The sequence below is a fragment of the Labrus bergylta genome, chromosome 3 (assembly GCF_963930695.1).
Source record: "Labrus bergylta chromosome 3, fLabBer1.1, whole genome shotgun sequence".
Classification (NCBI taxonomy): domain Eukaryota; kingdom Metazoa; phylum Chordata; class Actinopteri; order Labriformes; family Labridae; genus Labrus; species Labrus bergylta.
Genome location: NC_089197.1, coordinates 12,611,053 through 12,631,736, shown reverse-complemented (window position 1 = coordinate 12,631,736; position 20,684 = coordinate 12,611,053). Strand labels below are relative to the sequence as shown.

Here is a 20,684-nt window from a genome sequence, read left to right as displayed (position 1 = left end):
CCAGAGGCAGCCTACAGCACTGACAAACACTCCAGTACTACACTGGTGGGTGTCTATGTTTTATTTATTCTCTATTTGAACAGAAAGGGCAGCACAAAGAAAAATGCACAAAAAATAACAACAGACTAGAAATATGCAGAGATCAGGGCCTTCAAAGAATCATGGGAAACAGTGGCACATGAGTAATAACATTGTTCAGGAAGTTGTACATATTGTGTTTGTGTGAGTAATGGTGACAAGATGTGTCAAACATAAACACACAAATGTCTTATATTAGTGAATAAATCATTCCATTCCTGTGCAGTGACTCACAGTCATCAATACATTCATTAATACACTTTTGAATGGGCCAGGTTGGACACAACCAACGTTGCCATGGTTGTTGAAACCATACTTAAGCTGGTTGAAAAAATGGTCTTCCATCTGCACCCGATTTCACCCTGTTTTTAACCAAATTTGAATGTGGAAGTCACGCTTTCTCTGGAGGTAAAAATTGAAGGATACCTCAACAAGGGAACTGAAAATACTGGGATGACAGGTCATAACATGTGTTTACAGTAACAGAAATAAAAAATAATAATTCAGAGTAAAATCGTTGTGGTTTGACATACCATTGCTTGAAGGGATAGTGTAACTAAGCTTGTGAATTTAGTTTAGGTTTTGAAGGAAAGCACAAGACTGAGCCTCTGAGGCTTCCTACTGTTCTCTGGATGAAGTGAGGAGAGATCAACTTTGACTTGTTGCTTTGCCACTCTTTACCTTGATCACAGTTCTCCTTCATCTCTTTCCATACACTGCATGATATCTGCATATCATATATCTAAAACACAGCTCAGACTGAAAGCTGGAAAAGCCTTAAGCACAGTCTGTCAAAGAAAGGGGGGGGGGGGGCAATGAGTACATGCTCACTCTAAATTACATTGAGCAACAGCAGGCATTCAAGTCATAGAATGAGCTCACATTTGTTGTTTTAGGGTGATTGTTTTCTATGATGTTTCTCTAAGTGAAGGACCCGAAAAGTTTTCCATCACAGAGACTATCTCCAGATAAGTGCATGTAAATGGTTATATTGGAGGATAAGATGGCTCCACTTTGCACTGCTACCCTTAAAGCGCTCCTGGTGTTTTATAAAACTCTGTTTTCCTCATACACTTGGAAAACAGTTTACTCACACTCACTCAGTCTGTTACTTCCTAAAAACTCAGCCAATGAAACCCATAGTCACACAGGGAATGCTTTTAAGCCCCAAAAAGGTTCATTTCTTAAGCACAGTCAAATCAAATGACTGAGTTTCTTTTGTATGCCCCGACTAGCTGCACACTGATATTATTCATAATGGTAGGTTGTCATGGTGGCTCTGACACTAACCTTGAAGCCTCTCAGTAAGAAGGCTTTTTGAGCCGGAGTTTGATTTGTTCTCGCCTTCCTCTTAGTGGGAAGACCAGGGAGCTTTTGTTAAATGTCTATTGTTCAGGTGTCAGATGGAGTGGTGCTTCAAGAGGCTGAAGGCTGTAGCTCAGTTTGATCTGACTAGCATGTCTGATATCCCTTCAGGACTTGTTGACATGAATGTTGCACTTTGTTTTTACTCTACACATTAGCACTCCAGCTCTCAAATTGGAAACTTGTCAAGGAAATGGGCAACAAATGTGTTTTCCCACATCTTATGTCTGTTTTTTTCTATTTCCTGGAGCTCAACGAGGAAAACCACGACTCGACGATAATGATTTAATGCAGCTTGTTGATTTTTTTCTTTTAAATTGCACCAAACAGTCATGTTAAGACATTTTACATAAATAAAAGGTTGATATTTTTATCTTTCAAATCCGCCATGAGCAATAAGTGGCAACAGCGGAGAGAAAACACTTTTGACAGACAGAAACCTAGAGCAGGACTAAAATCATTGGTGCTGCCAATCCACCAAGTTAAGATGAGTTAAGAGAAAGAACATAAGAATGACCCACCAACAGACGGAGAGACAGGCAGACAGCAATACATGCAACAACTAAAGCTACATTTTATTCAACAAGTCTTCCAAATACTACGGCATAGGGTGTAAGTTTCTACTGTATTCTCTTACACAACCAAATTATTGCTAGACGAATAATTACTATCGTCCCGAGGTTGCAAACTTACTGTAAGCATTTACATGGTTAGTAATAAGCAGGTACATAGACAAGTTATGTAATGATACTTTTGGTGAGGGCAGTCTCATATTAATAAGCATGTAGATTGGTATTTAAATGGTTCTCAAGTCCCTGACAACTTTCTTTCAAATCTTAGGTATGAGTATCGAATATTAAATATTTATTAAGGAATAATCAAACTTAACGTTTACATTATAAGAAATGATTCAGTCATGACTTACAGTATACCTTTATTGGCTGTGCGGTGGCAACATTAGCAAATCACATCAATTCATTCTGGTTCCAAAAGTATTGTACATTTAAGGATTCCCTCATTTAAGGTGAGAGCCATCAGATGGGGACCCCTTAGGGAGGTTTCCTACTCGCATTGCAAAATTTGCACACTTTGAGCCACTGCTGGGGTTTAAAGTTTGTCAGCCCTCAGGGGCCCCCTAGTTGTCTGCGGCCCCAAGCAGTTGCCTGCCTTGCCTGTTGACAAGCAGCGCCTCTGTATCTAGTCAGTGTTGGTGGTTTTGAATGACTTTTGACTGAATATGTCTTCTGGGTGTGGTTGTCATACAAGCCACCCGAACACACGCTCCTATGTTTTCTTCGCGTGCCTTACGTGTTTGTATTCCTGTTAGTAAAATAAAATAATATTTAAAAAAATAAATATTGCTGAACTCTGATTGGTGTAAATATGCGCCATCACACTTAACTTTGAAAACAGAAATGCAAGCATGTTGGAGGTTGAATGAATAAAAGTGCTCTAACCCCGGTAGACGATCCTCTGTTCATGTCAGACTCGATCACAAACTGAAGATGCTGATTGAGAAAATGAGTTTTTCCAGGCCTCTAATGTCCGAGACGAGGTTTGTTGACTCTTTGAAAAATAAAGACTTCAAAAGGGGGTGAAAAAAAAGATCACAGTTTGTTGACAGTCTTTAAAGAGCTGTGGAAAAATTCACCCACATACTCATTTAATGAATTATTAATGCTCAGAAAGAAATAAGCATTATTTAATGCCTCTTATTTTTGCTTTGTGAAAATGATCAAGCTTTTGTTCTTGCTGATTGTAGATCAGGCCTCTTCACACAGGCTGCTCCACTGTTGTCTTAACTGAAATTCAATTTCAAACACGATGGGGAACTTCTCTACCAACGTCATAAAAACAGCAGAGATCAGAAGATATAATTCCACTGTGTCTTTCTGAAAAACAAAAACAGGAACCTTGATCTTTGCAGAGACGTCACTATCACTCTTGCAATGATTCAACATGTATTCATATCATTTTATTATTCCTATGTATGTCCTATGTGCTTTTAATTCTTTGTTGTTCAATAACAACTTCACATTGACTTGAATGAACTCCATCCAGTTTCTCTCTGTATCATATTACATTGTGCTGTTGTGTTTCAGACCCACTTCAAATGGACTTTATTGTATCAGTATAATATTACAGTAGAGACTGTGTGATTATATAACACTGGATCCCCCCTCTCTTTTACTTAATTTGATCCCCCTCTCTCTGTGCCTCCTGTGCCAAGCCTCTGTAAACAATAGAAGAAGAGGTCTGTTTGTTGGAGGAGGCGGTCAGGGGCGGAAACGGATTAGCCAAAATTGCATAGAAGAATATTCAGAAAACACCCACGTCAGGTGAACACACAGTGACAAAACAGCACTTTGGAGTTCTTGCTCTGACAGGACCCTTCTTTAGCTTCTGTTTTTTATTGCACAAAATGAAAGGTCTGCAAGGAAAGATGTTTGTTTTTTTCAAGATAGATAGGACTCGTGCACAAACTACTTCACATAATGTCACAGTTCAATGTTAAAGAAAACGGATAAGGACCCAAATGCAGACAAACCAGCAGAGTGGGAATGGTCTGTTCTGAGAAAGAGGGACAAGGTTACATACTGGAACAGATAAGGCAGGAACAGGAAGGTAGGATGGCATGAGTATTAGATAATATCAGGAGGACATCACTTCCCTGTTGGAGAATGATTATTGTCCCGGATTCGGTGACAACAAGCATCGGAAATATGCTGATGTGGAAAAAACACCACTAGAATCATTCGGCGGTGAAAGCAGATGTGGTAGCTTATAGCTAATTTTTTCAACGGGTTATAAAACAGGCTAACATTAAGAATGATGCCTTAGTTGATGATGTCCTATATAAGTTACAAAATGAGACCACCAGCAAGAAGATGGACTTTCTCCATAAAGTTAATTTCAATGTAACCACTGCAACCACCACTGCAGTGGAAATCAAAAGCAGTCTGCTTTTCCAGACTGCTCAGATGAATGTGTGGTGTCACAACGCTTTGTCTTATCGGGTATCGTATTGTTTAGGCTGAAGCCACTCAAGGGGCCTGGCACTGACTGTGTAAAGCTCAAAATGGCTGTGACTGGACAGCAAGCTCTTCACACAATGTCACAGTTCAATGTTACTGGCAACAGGGAATAGGACCCACATGCAGACAAACCAGCATCATATGAATTGCTCGTGAACATTTACAGATAAAGACAAGGTGACAAGGTCACATATTCCAACAGATATAGGCTGTCAGATAGGCCTCAACAAAATGTGCCATAACTGACAACCTGCCCAACATGCCAGCCAACTTGTAAACAGAGTTCAGTAACTAAATAGAACAGCAAGCTAAAAATCAGAGTACAGCTTTGGTTGCAGTGGCTCTGTCACATCTATAAACATAAAATTTAATAAGTAACCACAATTAAATCTGAACCTGAACCGCTCTCTGTGTTTCTCCTGTAGATGGATTTAATGGTTTACTTGTTTGGTTTCCGGTTAGCAACCTCTACAACAACGATTACGACAGCAGAGTAGGAATCGTTTCTGAAACAGGGTGACAATTTTACATACCGGAAGAGATAAGCAGGCATAGATGTCAGAAGAGTTTAACTGAACTGAAAGGTGGTCAAATGAATAAGTCGGCCAACAAGGCGGGTGACAAGTAAACAAAGTACAGAGAGCAGAAGAACAGGAAGCCGAAAATCAGAGCAAAGCTGTGGTTGAAGTGCCTCTGTCCAATCAATAAACACAATCAGCTCTGTGCTTGATGGTACTGTTAATTATCGGACTACACAACGGAGCAGAGTGAGAAGTTAAACTACAGAAGGTTCTTCAAGCCATCAGTTAAGGGTGGATAAAAGTCCTTTAACACTGAACAGACTTGAAGTAACCATGAGCTGTCAGGGAACAGGGGAGACGGACTGACCACTGGAAAGTTACAGACAGCAGCTAGAACTGATTCAGTCAGAGTTAACCAGCAATAAGCAGCTATTGTCACACTCTCTGTCCCTCCACTGAGAATACAAGGAGTCTGGTGGATCTTTGACAATTACTAGAAGCACCATTTCAGCCCCTTGAAAGAGTCCCCGTGTGTGGGTGCTGTGGTTGTAACACTGATATTGGCTCCAGTGTAAAGGGCTTACTGGTGTATGGGTGTTCAGGAGATAGCTGTAGTCATTCAACGTTCCTGTTCATCAACCCTGAATATTTTTTTATCTTTCGCTCTAAACAAACTGGCAGTCCTGCGCGTTTTTATAGATGTTTAAATCTCATTCATGTAAAACATCATCTTTCTGCGAGCACTTTTCAGGCCTTCCACAAGTGCCGGCTGCCAGCCAATTATTTACAGTTTGCTAATACTTTCTATTGTTGCTTCTGATTAAAAAAAAAGTTTGACTTACAAGTTGCGACTTGTTTTCCCTGAACAGTTAAGAAGCACTCGCCTCCATTAAAATCACTATGATCATGAGAAAGATGCCTATGTCAACCTCGCCCCTCAGTGTGTGAGTGTGGGGAAGCTGGAGCGCTCAGCTAGGAGCAGACTTTAGCGATTGATAAAAAATAACACAATAATTGAAGAGAAGAAGAAGAAGAATTGCATTTTACTGCACAGAGATGGTCATCATTACCATGTAACGGGATGGTGGCAGCAACATCAAAATGATCAAAAGTTAATTTGAGACATTCTTTCTAACATGGCAACCACCATCATTTGGCTCCAGAACTCAGATTCAGAAACAAATGAGGCACGTCAGTGAGACGCTGTCCATATTTTGTGAAGTCTGTGATTCTAGTCTTTGCTGCTGCATGTTGTGATTTGTAGTACTGAGGTGAAGCAAAGGTAAGATACATTCAAAAATGTGTGTGAATTTCCTTTTGTGCCAAGCCATCTATGAAAATCACTTGAAAAGTCTATTTTCTGTCAGGGATGGAGACAGTCTTTTGTACCGTACAGGAACTGCGAGACATTTGTGCCGTGCAAGAATGACTATTTTGTAGAAAAATGTGTATTTTGGTAAATTGTATTACTTCGTGCTGAATCTGAGCTGATGAATTTCATCTCACACTCTCACCTCCTTACAAAGCAAACACCCACAGAAGATTTGTTGTAGGTTGAACTTCAAGGCTTTTTGCATTTGGAAAGGTTTGCAGAGCGACAAGATTAGGGATGAATGGTAACTGGTTTATGTAAATCTCAATAAAGCTTCACTAGACTCCAGAGTTTGTAAATGTAGTATTAAGATGAGTGTGTGAGGCTTAAGTAGGAACTTCAACCTCTTTCTGAATGACTTTCAACTGAACAGACAAAATGAAAGATTGACATTTTGTAAATAAATCATTTAATCAGCAGAATTTAAACAGTCTTTAATGTCTTTATGGTTGTGATTGGAGTATAAATATCTGTCGCCTGCTGAAATGCAGATCAATGTGACATGAATGCATCTCAGCGCTCATTCATTCCTTTATTGACTCTTTGATGGAGGGCTCAGTCATGTGAGGCGTGCTTTCCTGACTCATGAAGATCATGGTATTGCATATTCTGCAAAAGGAGAGGTTTTTTTTTTTTTTTTTTTTTTTGCCTTTCATACAGCATATAAATACATGCTTCTGTAAACAGATGTGGGGAAAGTGGGTGTAGCTGCTAATTAATAGAAATGAAAAAATAGCGGGGGTTGGGAGTAGCTATGAATTACATCAAATGAATTAATTTGTTTTAGAAAATGGGTGGCTGGTGTGACACTTGATTGGTGTTAATTTGCTCTCAGTGATTTAAGGAGCATGCTCTCTGAGAAAAATATGCAAAGACAAAAATGTTAATTGAAAAAATTAACTATTTTGTTCTGGTAACATATGTTGAGCTGCATTGGCTTAAAGATGTTAGTTTGTCATAATTTCATTAGCGGTCCTAATTAGCTGCACATTTTGCTGGTGACATACATTTAATGCGCTGCTAGCTGCACGCCGTTGAGTTTGTTTTTCTCAGAGCAGAGAGAGACACTTTAATGCAGAGAAGAAGCTGCTGGAGGGAAGTCTGGCGTTTTCTGCTCTCCTCAGCGACAAGGGGCAGGATGTTTAGCATCTTTCAATTCCCCATCTAAAGGCAGCAAACAGCCTCAGGTTTCCTGTTTACACAATTGCTTTCTTACGAAAACATTATTTTAGTAAAAAATATGCATAATTGGGTGTTGAAACTTGTATTTTTCGGTTTAGAACAAGAGGGTTGAAGCGCTCATGTGGATCAATGTTTTTTAACCAGATAGACATGTGTCACATGTTCCAAAGAAATATAACAAAACATGCTGTACCTATGATTAAAACACAGATGTAAAATGAGATTGAAGATTGAAGATGCAAATACTCTAAAGTCAGAAACTAGTCATATATTTATGTGCAGGGCTGGTAATATGCAACCAGATTATGTTAAGAATTCAGTTTCTTCTTTTTGCTGCTGCATATACAGGCTTTATAAAGGCGCTCTCACAAAGTCACTTCTATAGCGGGGTGACCACTGCGGTCAAGGATGGCATTTTCCTTGCTGAGCCAATGCCCTTCAAAGGTTTCATCCAGCTGAGCCCGATTTAGAGATCTTGCAGTATACCTTAAATAATCTCTCCAATCTTTTTTTGAGCAGAATCAGGCTCCGAAGTCTGGACCAACAACTGGAACTTTAAAAAAAGAGAATAAAGCACAAATTCAACACAGAATCAATAATCACGTCCTTGGGTCTTCAGACATTTTAGGAAAAAATAGTTACAGCAGAGATCAGGTTCATTCAAAATTAGACTGTATCCATCCTCTACCTCCAGGACAAGTCGTAACAAGATTAAATGATTAGCAAGCTTCCGAAAAAATTAAAAGTTTTCCTGCTGACAACAACAGACGTTTGTATTTAAAACATGAAAGGAGAGAGTTCACAGTCCTCAGGGGAGCTGCTGGATGAAAAGATCATCCCTGAGGATGTGACTTTACTCTCAACACTTAAACCTGAACAAGCGTTAACAAGAAAAATCTGCTATCAGGACAGTTAAGTTCACATTTGGTCTCGGATGTTTTTCTGAGCTTTACGGCCAACAGACAAGGTTGAACAGTGTTTAAGGCTGATAAAAACAAAATCGATAAGAAGAGCCCTAGACCATCCACTTCACAGGTGTAAATCTAATGTTGACCAGCTCCTTCTGCTGTAAAAGTAAACTGTAATAGATTCATCACCTTAACTATTTTGTCCCAGATGCAATTCCATAGTTTCCTTTCAAATGCTGTCATACCTTAACTCCTGAAAGCTCTTCCTGCTGCAGCAGACACAGCGTACAAATGAAAAGCACTTTCTGACATTTTTCTGGGGACTCAGTAGCATCTTGGTTGGTGAAGAATTTTACTCCAAAGGTAAATATTGGAAAAACAACCATCTGCAGAGCTCACAGAGGGACATTGTGTCTATTTTTCATGGTACTGTTGAGGTTTTTTTTTTTTCCCCCCCCAAATGTTCTTCTTCACTGCTGTGAGAACCAGAAATGAAATCCCACTTGTCTCCACTCAGTTTGGTGGGCTGCACATATCTCAGTGGCAGATATTGCAAATCATCAGAAAATACAAGCAGAAAAGTCCCCAAAGTGTAAATTCTGCTTCAAATCCTTTCAACACTTTCAGGAAATTCTAATCTGATGGGGAAATGCTGAATGCTTGATTTTTTTTTTCCTGAGGGTAGTCAACTTTAAACATGTTAAGGTAAAAAAAAATAAAGAAGTTAAATCAGCAAAAGACATATCCTCCAAGCCAAAGGATCGTTTAATTATTCAACGTTACTTTCGCTACGGCGGACAACATTCACAAATTCCCAGCACAAACAAATAAATAAACAAACAAAGAGCATCTGGCTTAAAAGAAACTATCTAGTTTTCTGAAACAAAATGAAAAGTTTAATAAACTTTACATGACCTCAATACATCACTAAATACGTCCTCAGAAGGAGCCACTGTTTGTTGGAGCTTTCAAATGTTCTTGATTATTTTGAAGTGTGAACTTGTTGTGTTGAACAGGAACGTACTCGGCTCTGTTTTGTACAGTGATTTTCAACTGATTATGTACAATTCAAATATTATTGAGCAGCTTCAGACACAATCTTAGCTGCAGTTTAATGTTGGCAGCTCTGTCTTGTTCTCTAAAAGTGCTCAGACATCAGATAAGAGTGTGAGCTGAGTGTAGATATAAATACAAATGTCAGATACATACAGTAAACATTAGGCAAATGAAACATGTTGACCAAAAGATTGGATACATGAGTGTCTTAGGCCAACACAGTTTTAAAAAAGTTCGAGTTCTATTAAAATTTCACTTTTGAGCTGTTGTGGCCATTTACATTTTAATTACTGAAAGTTAATTTTGTGCCTCATCAGGCAAATCAGTTATAAAATGTCTATTAGGTTACATTTTTTAAATCAAATGACTCTCAAATTAAGTGTTGCTCTTAAGTTTCCATCTGACTGAAAATCAACATCCCAGCTGTGCATAGACGTAAAGGCTTACTGTGCATGATATTCAGACCTAAACAAATGCTCTCTTCAGACACACCTCTTTCATCTTTCATATCCCCCCAAAATTAAGCACCGTAATCTGTGTCGTGAGTCGGCCTGGTAGCATTCGGATATGTTATTACAGGTACCATATTCGTACTGGATTTCGGTACCCATCGCTAACTATCAGTCAATGCTGGTTTCTCTAAACAAAGACTGGAATTTCTGCAAGCAAGTGTTTGTATCCATGCAGAGATCATTTGTGAAGAAAAAGAACAATTAGTGCTTTTATAGTTCCCACATTTGTTTTTGCTAATAAGAAGTTAAACATTAATTTTTCTCTTATTATACAACAAGTTCAGGAGTCACAGATTTCTTTCTTTCTCATATTAATAATTTACTCATCAAGTTAATAGATTGAACTGGGACCTTCACATTTCAGAATAAGCCCCTCATAGGAATATAGGTTAAAACCTTGCCTCAGGATCAGGGTTAAAAAATGGTTGATATGGCCATCCTTTATTGTAACACATCAGCCCAGAGGGGCTCGGATTCAAAGTCTGATCCCTATCACTTTTGGTCTGAAAAACATCCTACCTACCTGATTTTTTAAACATTTTTATAAATAAAAAGCACTGTGAGGTCTAATCAGATCAAGTGTAAAATATATCAAAACCAACAACCTTCAGACTCCACCACCAGGCTGTAGAGCAGGTTTTAGGAGCAGAATTCACTCTTTTGGGACAAACTTCACACATGGTTTGAACATCAAAGCGTCAAAAGAGAAATAAAACATGAAGAATGAAAACTCACACTAACAATTCTCCCTGTGCCGCCCATGAAACGCTTTTCTTGGCTCTTCATTAACCCCAGGAGCTTCACATATAATTCATATATGTATAAGAAGTATGACCTTAATCATACACTTATTCTAATTCCATGTATTCTCCAGGACTTATAATTGCTATACGATCAGAGCCCTGATAGTCCTGTAGTGTGAAAGTAGTAATTAAAAAATCAACCTGTGTTATACATTGAAAGGAGAATGGAATGTACTGCATGCTTGTAAAAATAACCGTATGGATATTTCTGCTCAACTCCGATACAGTAAAGGAAGTTTTGTTGAAGGTATTTATTGAAGAAAACTGTATATTCTCCCCGGAGGCTCGGCTTCAAACCTGCTGTGAGAAGAAGAGGCACTCCAGATGGCTACATCAACTTTAAACACTTCAATATAGTGTAAAATTTTAAGCTACTGTGACCGGAGTGAAAGGAAAACTGGGAGGAAAATCTCAAATCGAAGAGAACAAAACTAGACCACATTTTGAAAACTTTGGTTATGTAATGATGAAAGACGTCAATGCTATTATCTTTTATTCACAAAGAAAATAAAATAGGATTAATAAATCATTAGAAAAACAAAGATTCGGCAGATTTCAAGTGGAAGAGGAGACTCTTTTCATGTCAGATCAGTCACTGTAGTGTGGGGGCAAAACAGATTCAAAAGAAACCCTAATACATCCTACCAGCCTGCGCTCATTCCCTAAACATCAAATGCAGACACTTTGTTATAGGTGCCAGTGTCTCATACAGATGGACAAGGTACCGTTGAGCCCCCGCATGAGATACACCAGACTTTGAATTGTGATGTAAGCACACCAGACTCAATATTAGAGAAACAGCTTTTAGTGACAAGGTATAAAGGCCAAAAAGTCAGCCTGGATGGATGGCCAAAACAAAGCAGGAACTTGGCCCTAGAGACTGGGTTTGAAGTACAGACTGTAAAATCATGGATGTATTCTCAGTGACAGATGTGTCATTGGTCAAAAGTCAGAAGCCTGGGGGCTGAATTAATTTAGCCCAAATGATCAGCAAGCCAAGGGTGCTTGCCATGACACCTGTCCCTCATTTATAATGGGGATAAAACATGGACCCATTCGTTTCTGATCAGTAAATAGGCCAGAAGCTTAAATAAAAAAAAAAGAATAATTAGAAATGCTAAAGTAATATTTGAGCAAGGCAAAAACATGTCGATAAAGGTGATATGAGGAAAGTTAGATCACACAAAGTGTTTGGTGGATTTGTGTTGCAAGAAAACTGATTGGTCAATCCAGCATATTTCAGAAGCATGATCCAAAGTGGAAGTGAAAAAATGAAATAAAACACTTCTTTTTATGTCTACGAAGGCATTTAAACTTGTGTCAACTAGGTATACCAACAATTATCATGAAAAATGCTTTTCAGGAATACAATTATTTTTTGACTGATGCTGCCTTTACAAGAACAGAAAACCCTCCTCTTCCTTTATACCCCTGCTGGTCTCATTGATTGCACTTCTTCCTCTTGTGCACCAGATGCTAAACATATGGCTCCTTTTCTATTATTAACATTAACTGAATGACGCTTGCAATGGAAAGTTCTCAGTTAATCACTTCTGTAGCACATTGCTTTATTTCTGCCTTTTTCTTCAGCGTCTGTGAATGAATCTGTCTCTGGCTGATAACTCCTGAAGAAATATGTCATGCAGTTTACATGCTCCATGTATGTGAAGTGTAACCCCATGCATCAAAGTGGTTATATACTTCTCTCCAATGAGCTTAAGAATCTGACTTCAAATGTTAAGTGCCATCAAATCCCTTGGTTCCCTTTTCATCCTTCACCCTTTTACTGCGGCCAATCTTCATTAGAGAATAATGTATACTCGGGGGCATCATAAGGGTCCTTTGTGAGTGACACTGACCCAAAGACTGTTAATTTGAGAGCAGCTGAAATCTCCCAGCCGAGCTGGATAGTGAACAGAAACCTGCCTCAATGAATGGTGCCTCATATGAGTGCTTTCTCATTTCTGCCTTGGCCTACTTCTGGCTCAAAACCTCATTAAATAAGATCTCATGTTGAAGCTGGAAATAGAAAGAAAAGTTTTGGATGAGAACAATAATCACGTATGAAGCTGTGTAAATCTTAAGCCACTGGGAGTTCTGGGGAGACGCTGGTTAGACCGTGCATGGATGTTTCCTATAGATAAGTCTTTAAGTCTTTACTAATGTGCGTCATAAATGTGTTTATGTTTTTCTCTCTCACTATCATTCTGCTCCTCTCAAGGCAAACATGATGCCGTTCTTTAGAAATTCAAAGCAGAAAAACAGGATCCACACAGGCTTTGGACTCCAGAGATAAAAATATCCTCCCAGAGCAGCTGAATTCTTCAAACATCAGCCCCAACTGACTGTAAATGGTCTTGCATATTAAAAAGCCAACCTCTTTAATAAAGGTGGTAATTACTCTGATATCACAGTTCAGTTATTTTAGTGGGAAATTCATACCTCCTTACTTTGAAATATTAGGAGAATTGCAGGCCATTAAGACCAAAACATTTTCATATTTCAAAATGAGACAATCTCTGGTTCGTAGAGTTCAACTCATTTGGAACAGAGACTTGTTTTAAAGGGAACAACATGCAGAGCAGGTTAACTATATAAACATAAGGATGAAACGTCTAAAAACACAACTTTAAAAAATGTTGAAACTGGAAATAGTTCAATTACAAAGTATTTCTTTTTATTCTCCAAAACATCTCATTTGCAAATACAGTTTCTGCTTGTAGTAGTATCTGTGTACCACATACTCAAAAATGTCCTGGTTATATTTAGTTGCTGGTAGCGCTTGGTCATTGTCAGGGGAAAGACTGTCATCTTGGTTTAAGTCAAGAAACTTCAGCAAAGATGTGAATCATTAAAGGAAGAGTGATTGTTAAAGCTTATTCTATCTTTAACCCCAACCAAAGTGCTTTTGTTGCTTAAAGGTAACTACAGCTAGAACTGGGACTGTGCATGTAAAACATGTCTCTGGAGTCCACGTTCTGCACTGTGTAAGCATTTATCCTCCCCAATCACCTCCCAGTGTCTCAAGTGTAACAATCAAGCTGCATTTGTGAACGCAAAAAGCCATATTTTTCATTCGGACTCTATCTGCAGTTTCTCCTGCCAGCCCCCTAGTATATTTTCCACATGAAGTCAGAGTGAGCTTATGTGAGAACCCAGCAGGATATAATCAGGAGAATTCAACTTGAGCTAGTGGGAGGGGGTGGTGACGTTTATTCCCTGCGATTGGTGCACAACCACAGGCTGTATTAGGTTGTCTGTTTGCAAGTATGTTCTTCCATGCTCTTTTGTTGATAGCATGATGCTGTCTAACTACACAAAGCGTTAATATATATATAGACATACATTCTCAATATACCATCGTATAGCAGACTCTGTCGCTTCATCCACCACTTCCATGTCGTTCTTCTTACATCATGTCTTGCCTCAGGAGACCCACCAACCCTCCTCCTGTCTGACAGAGATAGTCTCCAGCTGTGAGGTGCATGTGTGAACAACCACATCAGGAGAAGTTCAGAGACAATCCTCATGAAATTCTCCTGAAATAACCTTCTGTCAATTTTCTGCGACAGTCGAGGTAGAAACTGGAAGAAACTGTCAATGAACCAAAATATTTCCCCCAGTTCTCAATCCAGAAATGTATCCAAGGACATAACATTTATAGGTTAATTCTGCTTTGGTACAAGTAGTCATTTGAAAAACTGTTCAATTAAAATTGAATCAAGGTCTCAATAAAGACACTTGATTTTGACTAATAAGGGTTATTGGCTACAGACTGAATATGTCATGGTGCTTTAACATCTATAGGTTTAGTCCCAGCAGACTCTGGTGTGAGTGTATGTATATGTGTGTGTGTGTGTGTGCGTGTGCGTGTGCGTGTGCGTGTGCGTGTGCGTGTGCGTGTGCGTGTGCGTGTGCGTGTGCGTGTGCGTGCGTGCGTGCGTGCGTGTGTGTGTGTGCGAGACTGTCTGTAGAATTTTGGTGCAGACAAAAAAACAGGTCCAAGTCCACTTCAAAAGAAGGCGCTCAGTTTGCCTCTAACCAAACTCTGGTGTGTCTTTGTTTGTTTGTGGTGTTACAGTTAAGCAAATGACTGTTAGGGACCAGAATATGAATTTAAAAGCATACGTATTATTAATTTAGTATGCTAGATGTGAGCAAACAATTTTCAAAGGGATCTATTTAAGCAACCTATATAATTATGCAAGATCATTTGGTAAACATGCTAACGTGTCAGCACGAGTGCAGAGAATTTCCATGATACATCAGAAAGATAAAAGAGAATGTCCTCGTTAAAAAACAAATTAGATCGCGATCACACAGAATCTACAGTATATTTCCTATGTTACAGAAAGAAACCCTTGTTTCATCCTTTTATTGCTACTGGCACTATTCCAGCCTGCTTTAAATATGCAGCCTCTTAACAAACGCCAAACCTAAACTCCATCACATCAGTTGAGATTCAAAGTCATTGTGACAAGTATGCCTTTTTGTAAGGCTATAACAAGACCCCAAAATGTCATTTTTATGTTTAAAATTATTATTATTTTTTTTTTTTTTATGTGGAAAATGTTGCCACATCATCAAATTACTTTCCTGGATAAATTTCAGTCTGGTTTCAGGGTTGCTACCAATGCTATCTGCATTACTCAAGGTCAGAAATGGGCCATTTAAATAGTCTTGATTATTGGGGTTACTGTCCTGAGTTGGTCAATTCCTATCAAAAAATCAGATTGTTGTCCCTGACAAACTTAGGTTGTCAGTTTTTTTTCCGCTTTATGAAAGTAATTCACTGTACACGCTGGTATTTGTTAGTCATTCCTGTCCTGCCTGCAGCTTGTCCAAAATGCTGCTGACTGACTCCAGAAAGTCAGGGAGGGAGCATATCACTCCTAGCCTCTCTAAATATGCTTTTGGATGATTTAAGGTTGCTCTCTTTGTTTTTCATGCCTTGAATGGCCTTTCCCAACTTCGTAGTAGTGGACTCCACGTGATCCACTTTCAGGATGCTTGCTATACTGTGTTTATGCTTATGTGTCTTTCCTTTTTTTTTATCCCTGTAGTGCTTGGTTCTTATGTACAGTACTGTTAAATTTGGCTTCTACACTACTGTACTTTGGTCAGCTGCTGCTATTTTTGAAAGCACTTTATGAATACATCTGAATGATTGACAGAGTGATTGATTAATCTTCAGTTAGTCCTGTTGCAGTCAGGACTTATAATACTCATGAACAGTTTTGTCTTTGAGAGCTCTTCATGACACCAAAGTAGTCAAACAAACACATACTGTAAGGTGCGGTAATATGCTAATGACTTCCTGTGAGTCACCAGAGTTAGATTTTTTTAAATGTGAGTTTATATGTTCCATCGTGACAGTCATCAACATTTTCTGATGAATTAAATATCCTCAGGTTCATCCTTTGAGTTAAATATTTACAGCTCTCTCACTTTTTTTTGTAATAATTCTGTGTAATAAGGAAACACGTATAATAAGGAAACAATTGGTCATCAATCGAGTGTTAAAATAATATAGTTTTATTCTTATCTATAGTCAAGTCCTACTGAAGATAACTTGTTTTTTTATTTTCCGTTGGAGTTAGATGAAAGGATTGACAACACTTAGACCAAGTATGTAGCCAGGTGTAATGAAGTTACTGTTAGCTGGCAAGAAACATATAACCCTGCCTTGTCTGTCTTCACCCATCTCCCTCAATCTCTCTATTTTCTGTACATCCAGTTGTGATAGATGGCTGTTCACCATGGAGTCTGGTTCTGTTTGAGGTCTCTGCCTGTTAGAAGTTTTAGCTTAAGGTCTAGTCCACATGAAAACGCAAAACACACTGTTACGGCTGTCAGGAGCATTCCAAATCAAAAACAACGTCCTTGACATGCTAAAAGTTTCTCGCCATTCCTCTGCGATGACCATTTCATCGACAAAGTTGTCCATTTAGGCGCCTCAGCTCGTAGGCATAGTGGGAGAGCAACTGTGTATGTTATGTGTTAGCATGTAAAAAAGTCAAGTTAGCAACATTAAAACCAGTAACAGTTTAATTACGTCTGCTATCGCACTAATCTCATGCAAACAAAAGTGAAAACGATGTGCAATCAAAAATACCCGCCTAAGTGTGGACTAGGCCTAACACTGTTGCCAAATGTTGCTAAGTGCTTAGTCATGCTGGATTTATGTTGGGTCTCTGTGGCAAATCTAAAAATGAGTACTTTTCTTTTGTACACGTCTGGACTGGCTCTTTTTGTAAAGTGTCTTGAGTGAACTTTTGATTAATTTTGTGCTTTATTATTACAAATTGTTTGATTGTCTAACCCACAGTTTGTCATTTTGCTACTTTTCCACAACGTCAGGAGAACAGTTTACTCCTGTTTGATGTGGTCGTGCTAAGCTTACATAATAAGCTGCTGACTGCCGTTTAAAACGGGCCCGACAGATGTGATAGTAAATCGATTTTCTTACTAAGTCTCTGCAGAAAAGCAAATAAACATATTCTTCCTAAACATATAACTATTTATTTAAAGGCTTGTGTTGCTTTGCTCTGCATCCTCTTTTCATCCTTAACTCTGACTGCTGCAGCTCTTTGAGTATTTGACAAGTGATTTTTTTAGTTTTGTTTTCCTATTCAACCTTGCACACCCTCACTTGCATGCATTTTAAAAAACAAACCCAGAGCCACAAAAAAGGCTGACCATATTTTTATGCACCACCACGTTTGACTGTGTTGATGTTTCGGGTGAGCGTTTGACTTTGTTGTTTGCACACTGACGGCTTTATGCCTGTTTGTGTTTCTCCTTGCAGTTGGGAGGATGTGGCATACTGGGGGTGGGAGTCTGGCTCTCAGTGACCCAGGGAAACTTTGCCACCCTGTCATCATCCCTTCCCTCCCTGTCGGCAGCCAACCTGCTCATCGCAGTGGGGACAATCATCATGGTGATTGGCTGTCTGGGCTGTGTGGGAGCTGTCAAGGAGAGCCGTCCTCTGCTGCTCACGGTAAGACGTTTGCATGAAAGGTTTGTGATGCAAAGGCTGATTGAAACCTTGAAGACTAAAGGTTGCGCTGATGTTATGACGCCACATTCTTATATATCACTTTGTTGTTGTTGACGTTACCAAAACATCAATAACAACTCCACATTCCAATTTAGCAAGATATATATCTTTTTCCCTCTTATTCTCACTGATTGTTCAGACACACTGCAGATTCAACCTGTATCCATTTCTTCAAAGCTTTTACAATCACTGCTGTGAACAGCTGTTGTTTGGTTGAGAAAAATATCATCTGCACAACCACTCTTTCAATTAGCATGTAAAAGAATTGTTTGTGATAAACAGGAGCAGGACTGCACAGTAATTATAAGTTTCAGTAGTCATTATCGCCTAAAAGACAAAAGTAGGACAGTAATGACAGAAACCCACGATCTCATTTGTTAACTAATCTAAAGACATGCATATTGATGAAAAACAGAATGTGTGAACAGTTGTTACATTGTTTTTGGATTGTTGGACGAGTTGCTATATTATGGACAATGCGTCAACATAAAGGTTAATTATTTCTTACTGACAATCAATAACAATAGTGATGACTATACATATCCATGGCTTATACGAACATGCGCTTCACAGACTGACACAGATTAGTCCAATTATATGACCTCAAAGTGTAAACAAACTTTGAAACTGTGTCCTCAAACCGGAAAAATAATTACCAAATACCAACCCCAACCCAAGTGTAGTTACTTAAATATCTTGCAATAAGCTTCTAATTAAATCACTACATGTCCTTAGGTGAAATTTGAATGGAAACTTTTAAAATCCCTGTCTCTATCGAAGCCAAATTGTCCTACATTAACCCTGGAGCAGGTCATACTAACAGCATTAACATCTTTTCCATCATTGAATGGCCATACCTATGTATGCCTTGTGTTTTAAATACGGTTCCAAATCTGTTTTCATAAATACTAAAAAAAATGCAAAACATGTTGCAATACAGATAAATACTGTTTCAATGGTTCAAAGATGTAAATAAAAATGTATGGCCTTCCTGGGCTTATAATGGAAAACTGCTCTTCAGTATTTGGGTAAATTGGGTGTCATGCCCTGTTGTCAGAGGAGCTGACCTCCTTGAACATGGAACCCCTGCTGACATAGTTACTCTGTTTTTATTTAGATTCATGTCTGGAGATGGTTTTTGCTGCTCTCAGTACATCTGCTTGTTTGTTCGATGGTTTCCATTCAGCTGCTGTCTCTCATCCTGAAGTATTGACAGCAACATTGTAATCACAGAAGAGAGCAGTGCTTCATGACCATGACCACTTATCATACCACTTATTGTCAGTCGATAAGTGCAGATACTGTAGTTTTTAGTGGCATGAATCCTACTATACTTCAGTCAGACAACTCACGTTTGTATTGTTTGAAATATTTATTGCAGCAGCAGATCATAGTTAATGTTTGGCGTCAGGCTCTGACCTCATCAGTCCTCGCAGATTTATTTAACATGCAGAAATTAGGGAGTGATGACATTAAATCTTAAACCCCCACGGTGCTTGCAGGTGGATGCTGGGTTGGTGGGGGGATTTAAGTGCAGCACTGGTATAAACAGCAAAGCAATGATAAAGATGAGATGAGAGACCGCCCAATTAGGAGGATGTGTGTTAGGGGAGATTGTGAGAATGAAGCATATCAGTGTGAAACCAGTGTAGCTCGAGTTGTCTGCCTGGACCAGTTCTCAGGCGTCGCCCCATTTTTGCAAATAAATTCACTAGTTCTCATATAAAAAAATAATTTTTGGTCATAAATCTCCAACATTTAGATCAAAAATGAATAAGAATTATTTCTGATGCTTATTATTTAGAGTTTAATCTGCAGTAAATATGTGAAACAACAGTTAAAATTTCTCAAAAGCCACAAATGCAATTGACCATTTCACATAGAGTAATACTAACAACAAATATATAATTTGCTGAAAAATATGCTTAAATTATCATCCTTCAATGAAATGTAAATATGAGATTAACATGGACAGAAGTCAAAATTATGGAAGAAATTTTAAAAATCATTCAACTATAAATAAGCAGCCAGCATGATATGTAGATAATTATCATTTGGAGAAAAGTCATGTTGAATTTTATTTTTCCAGCAGAGGACTCTGAACCTGAGTTTGCCATTGGGAAAAAGAGATATTTATACTCACTTACATGAAAATCAGGCCACAGGGAGTGTTTGACATCAAATATTGAACTTTTTTTTTGCTCTAATTTGAACAAAGTTTGTGCTTAAAGCCTCTATTTCAAACCAGGTATACCTGATGAAGTGTAACCCCCAGATCCTGACAGCATTGATGATTAATAAACAAACAAAAGCTGATGTAATCAGGCCACGACGCTGTGCAGCATTTATCACAAAGAATAATTCTGTCAGGGGGGAAAATAGCATTAATCATTAGAAAAATGGCACAGCAGGAGGAAGCAATTATGAGCTCTGTGGGAAAAAGTCTCGGTGTCGATCATTAGTATGATCCATGACATTTTCCCCACAGTGACCAGACTAAATCCAGCGCTGTGTCAATATAATGAGACCGGGCAAATTAGAAGTGTGCTTTAATGAGTGACAGAGCTAACTGTTCTGCACGGAGATTAGAAAAGACGTCTCTGCCTTGAAGATTCATGGCTAATTATCATGTTGATCACTGATGAGGGACACTGAGGATTGAAACATCCCTGTGATATGTTTGAGGAATTACTGTTGCTCTGTGCTGGCACACGTATTATTGCCTTTGTGTGCATACTCATTTGCAACAACAAACATCGCAGTTACCGGTTTACAGTTCTCAAAATAAGCTT

At 38.7% G+C, this 20,684-nt stretch overlaps 1 protein-coding gene across 2 annotated transcripts in view; it reads left to right on the top strand.

Moving 5' to 3' along the window:
- The window catches only part of tspan4a (tetraspanin 4a), a 146,652-nt gene that overhangs the window by 73,437 nt on the left and 52,531 nt on the right, over positions 1–20,684 (top strand). For both annotated transcript variants that reach the window (XM_065952702.1, XM_065952701.1), the window contains one exon: positions 17,641–17,832. In XM_065952702.1, the coding sequence (XP_065808774.1) occupies positions 17,641–17,832 (192 nt within the window). The remainder of the gene's footprint in view (positions 1–17,640; positions 17,833–20,684) is intronic.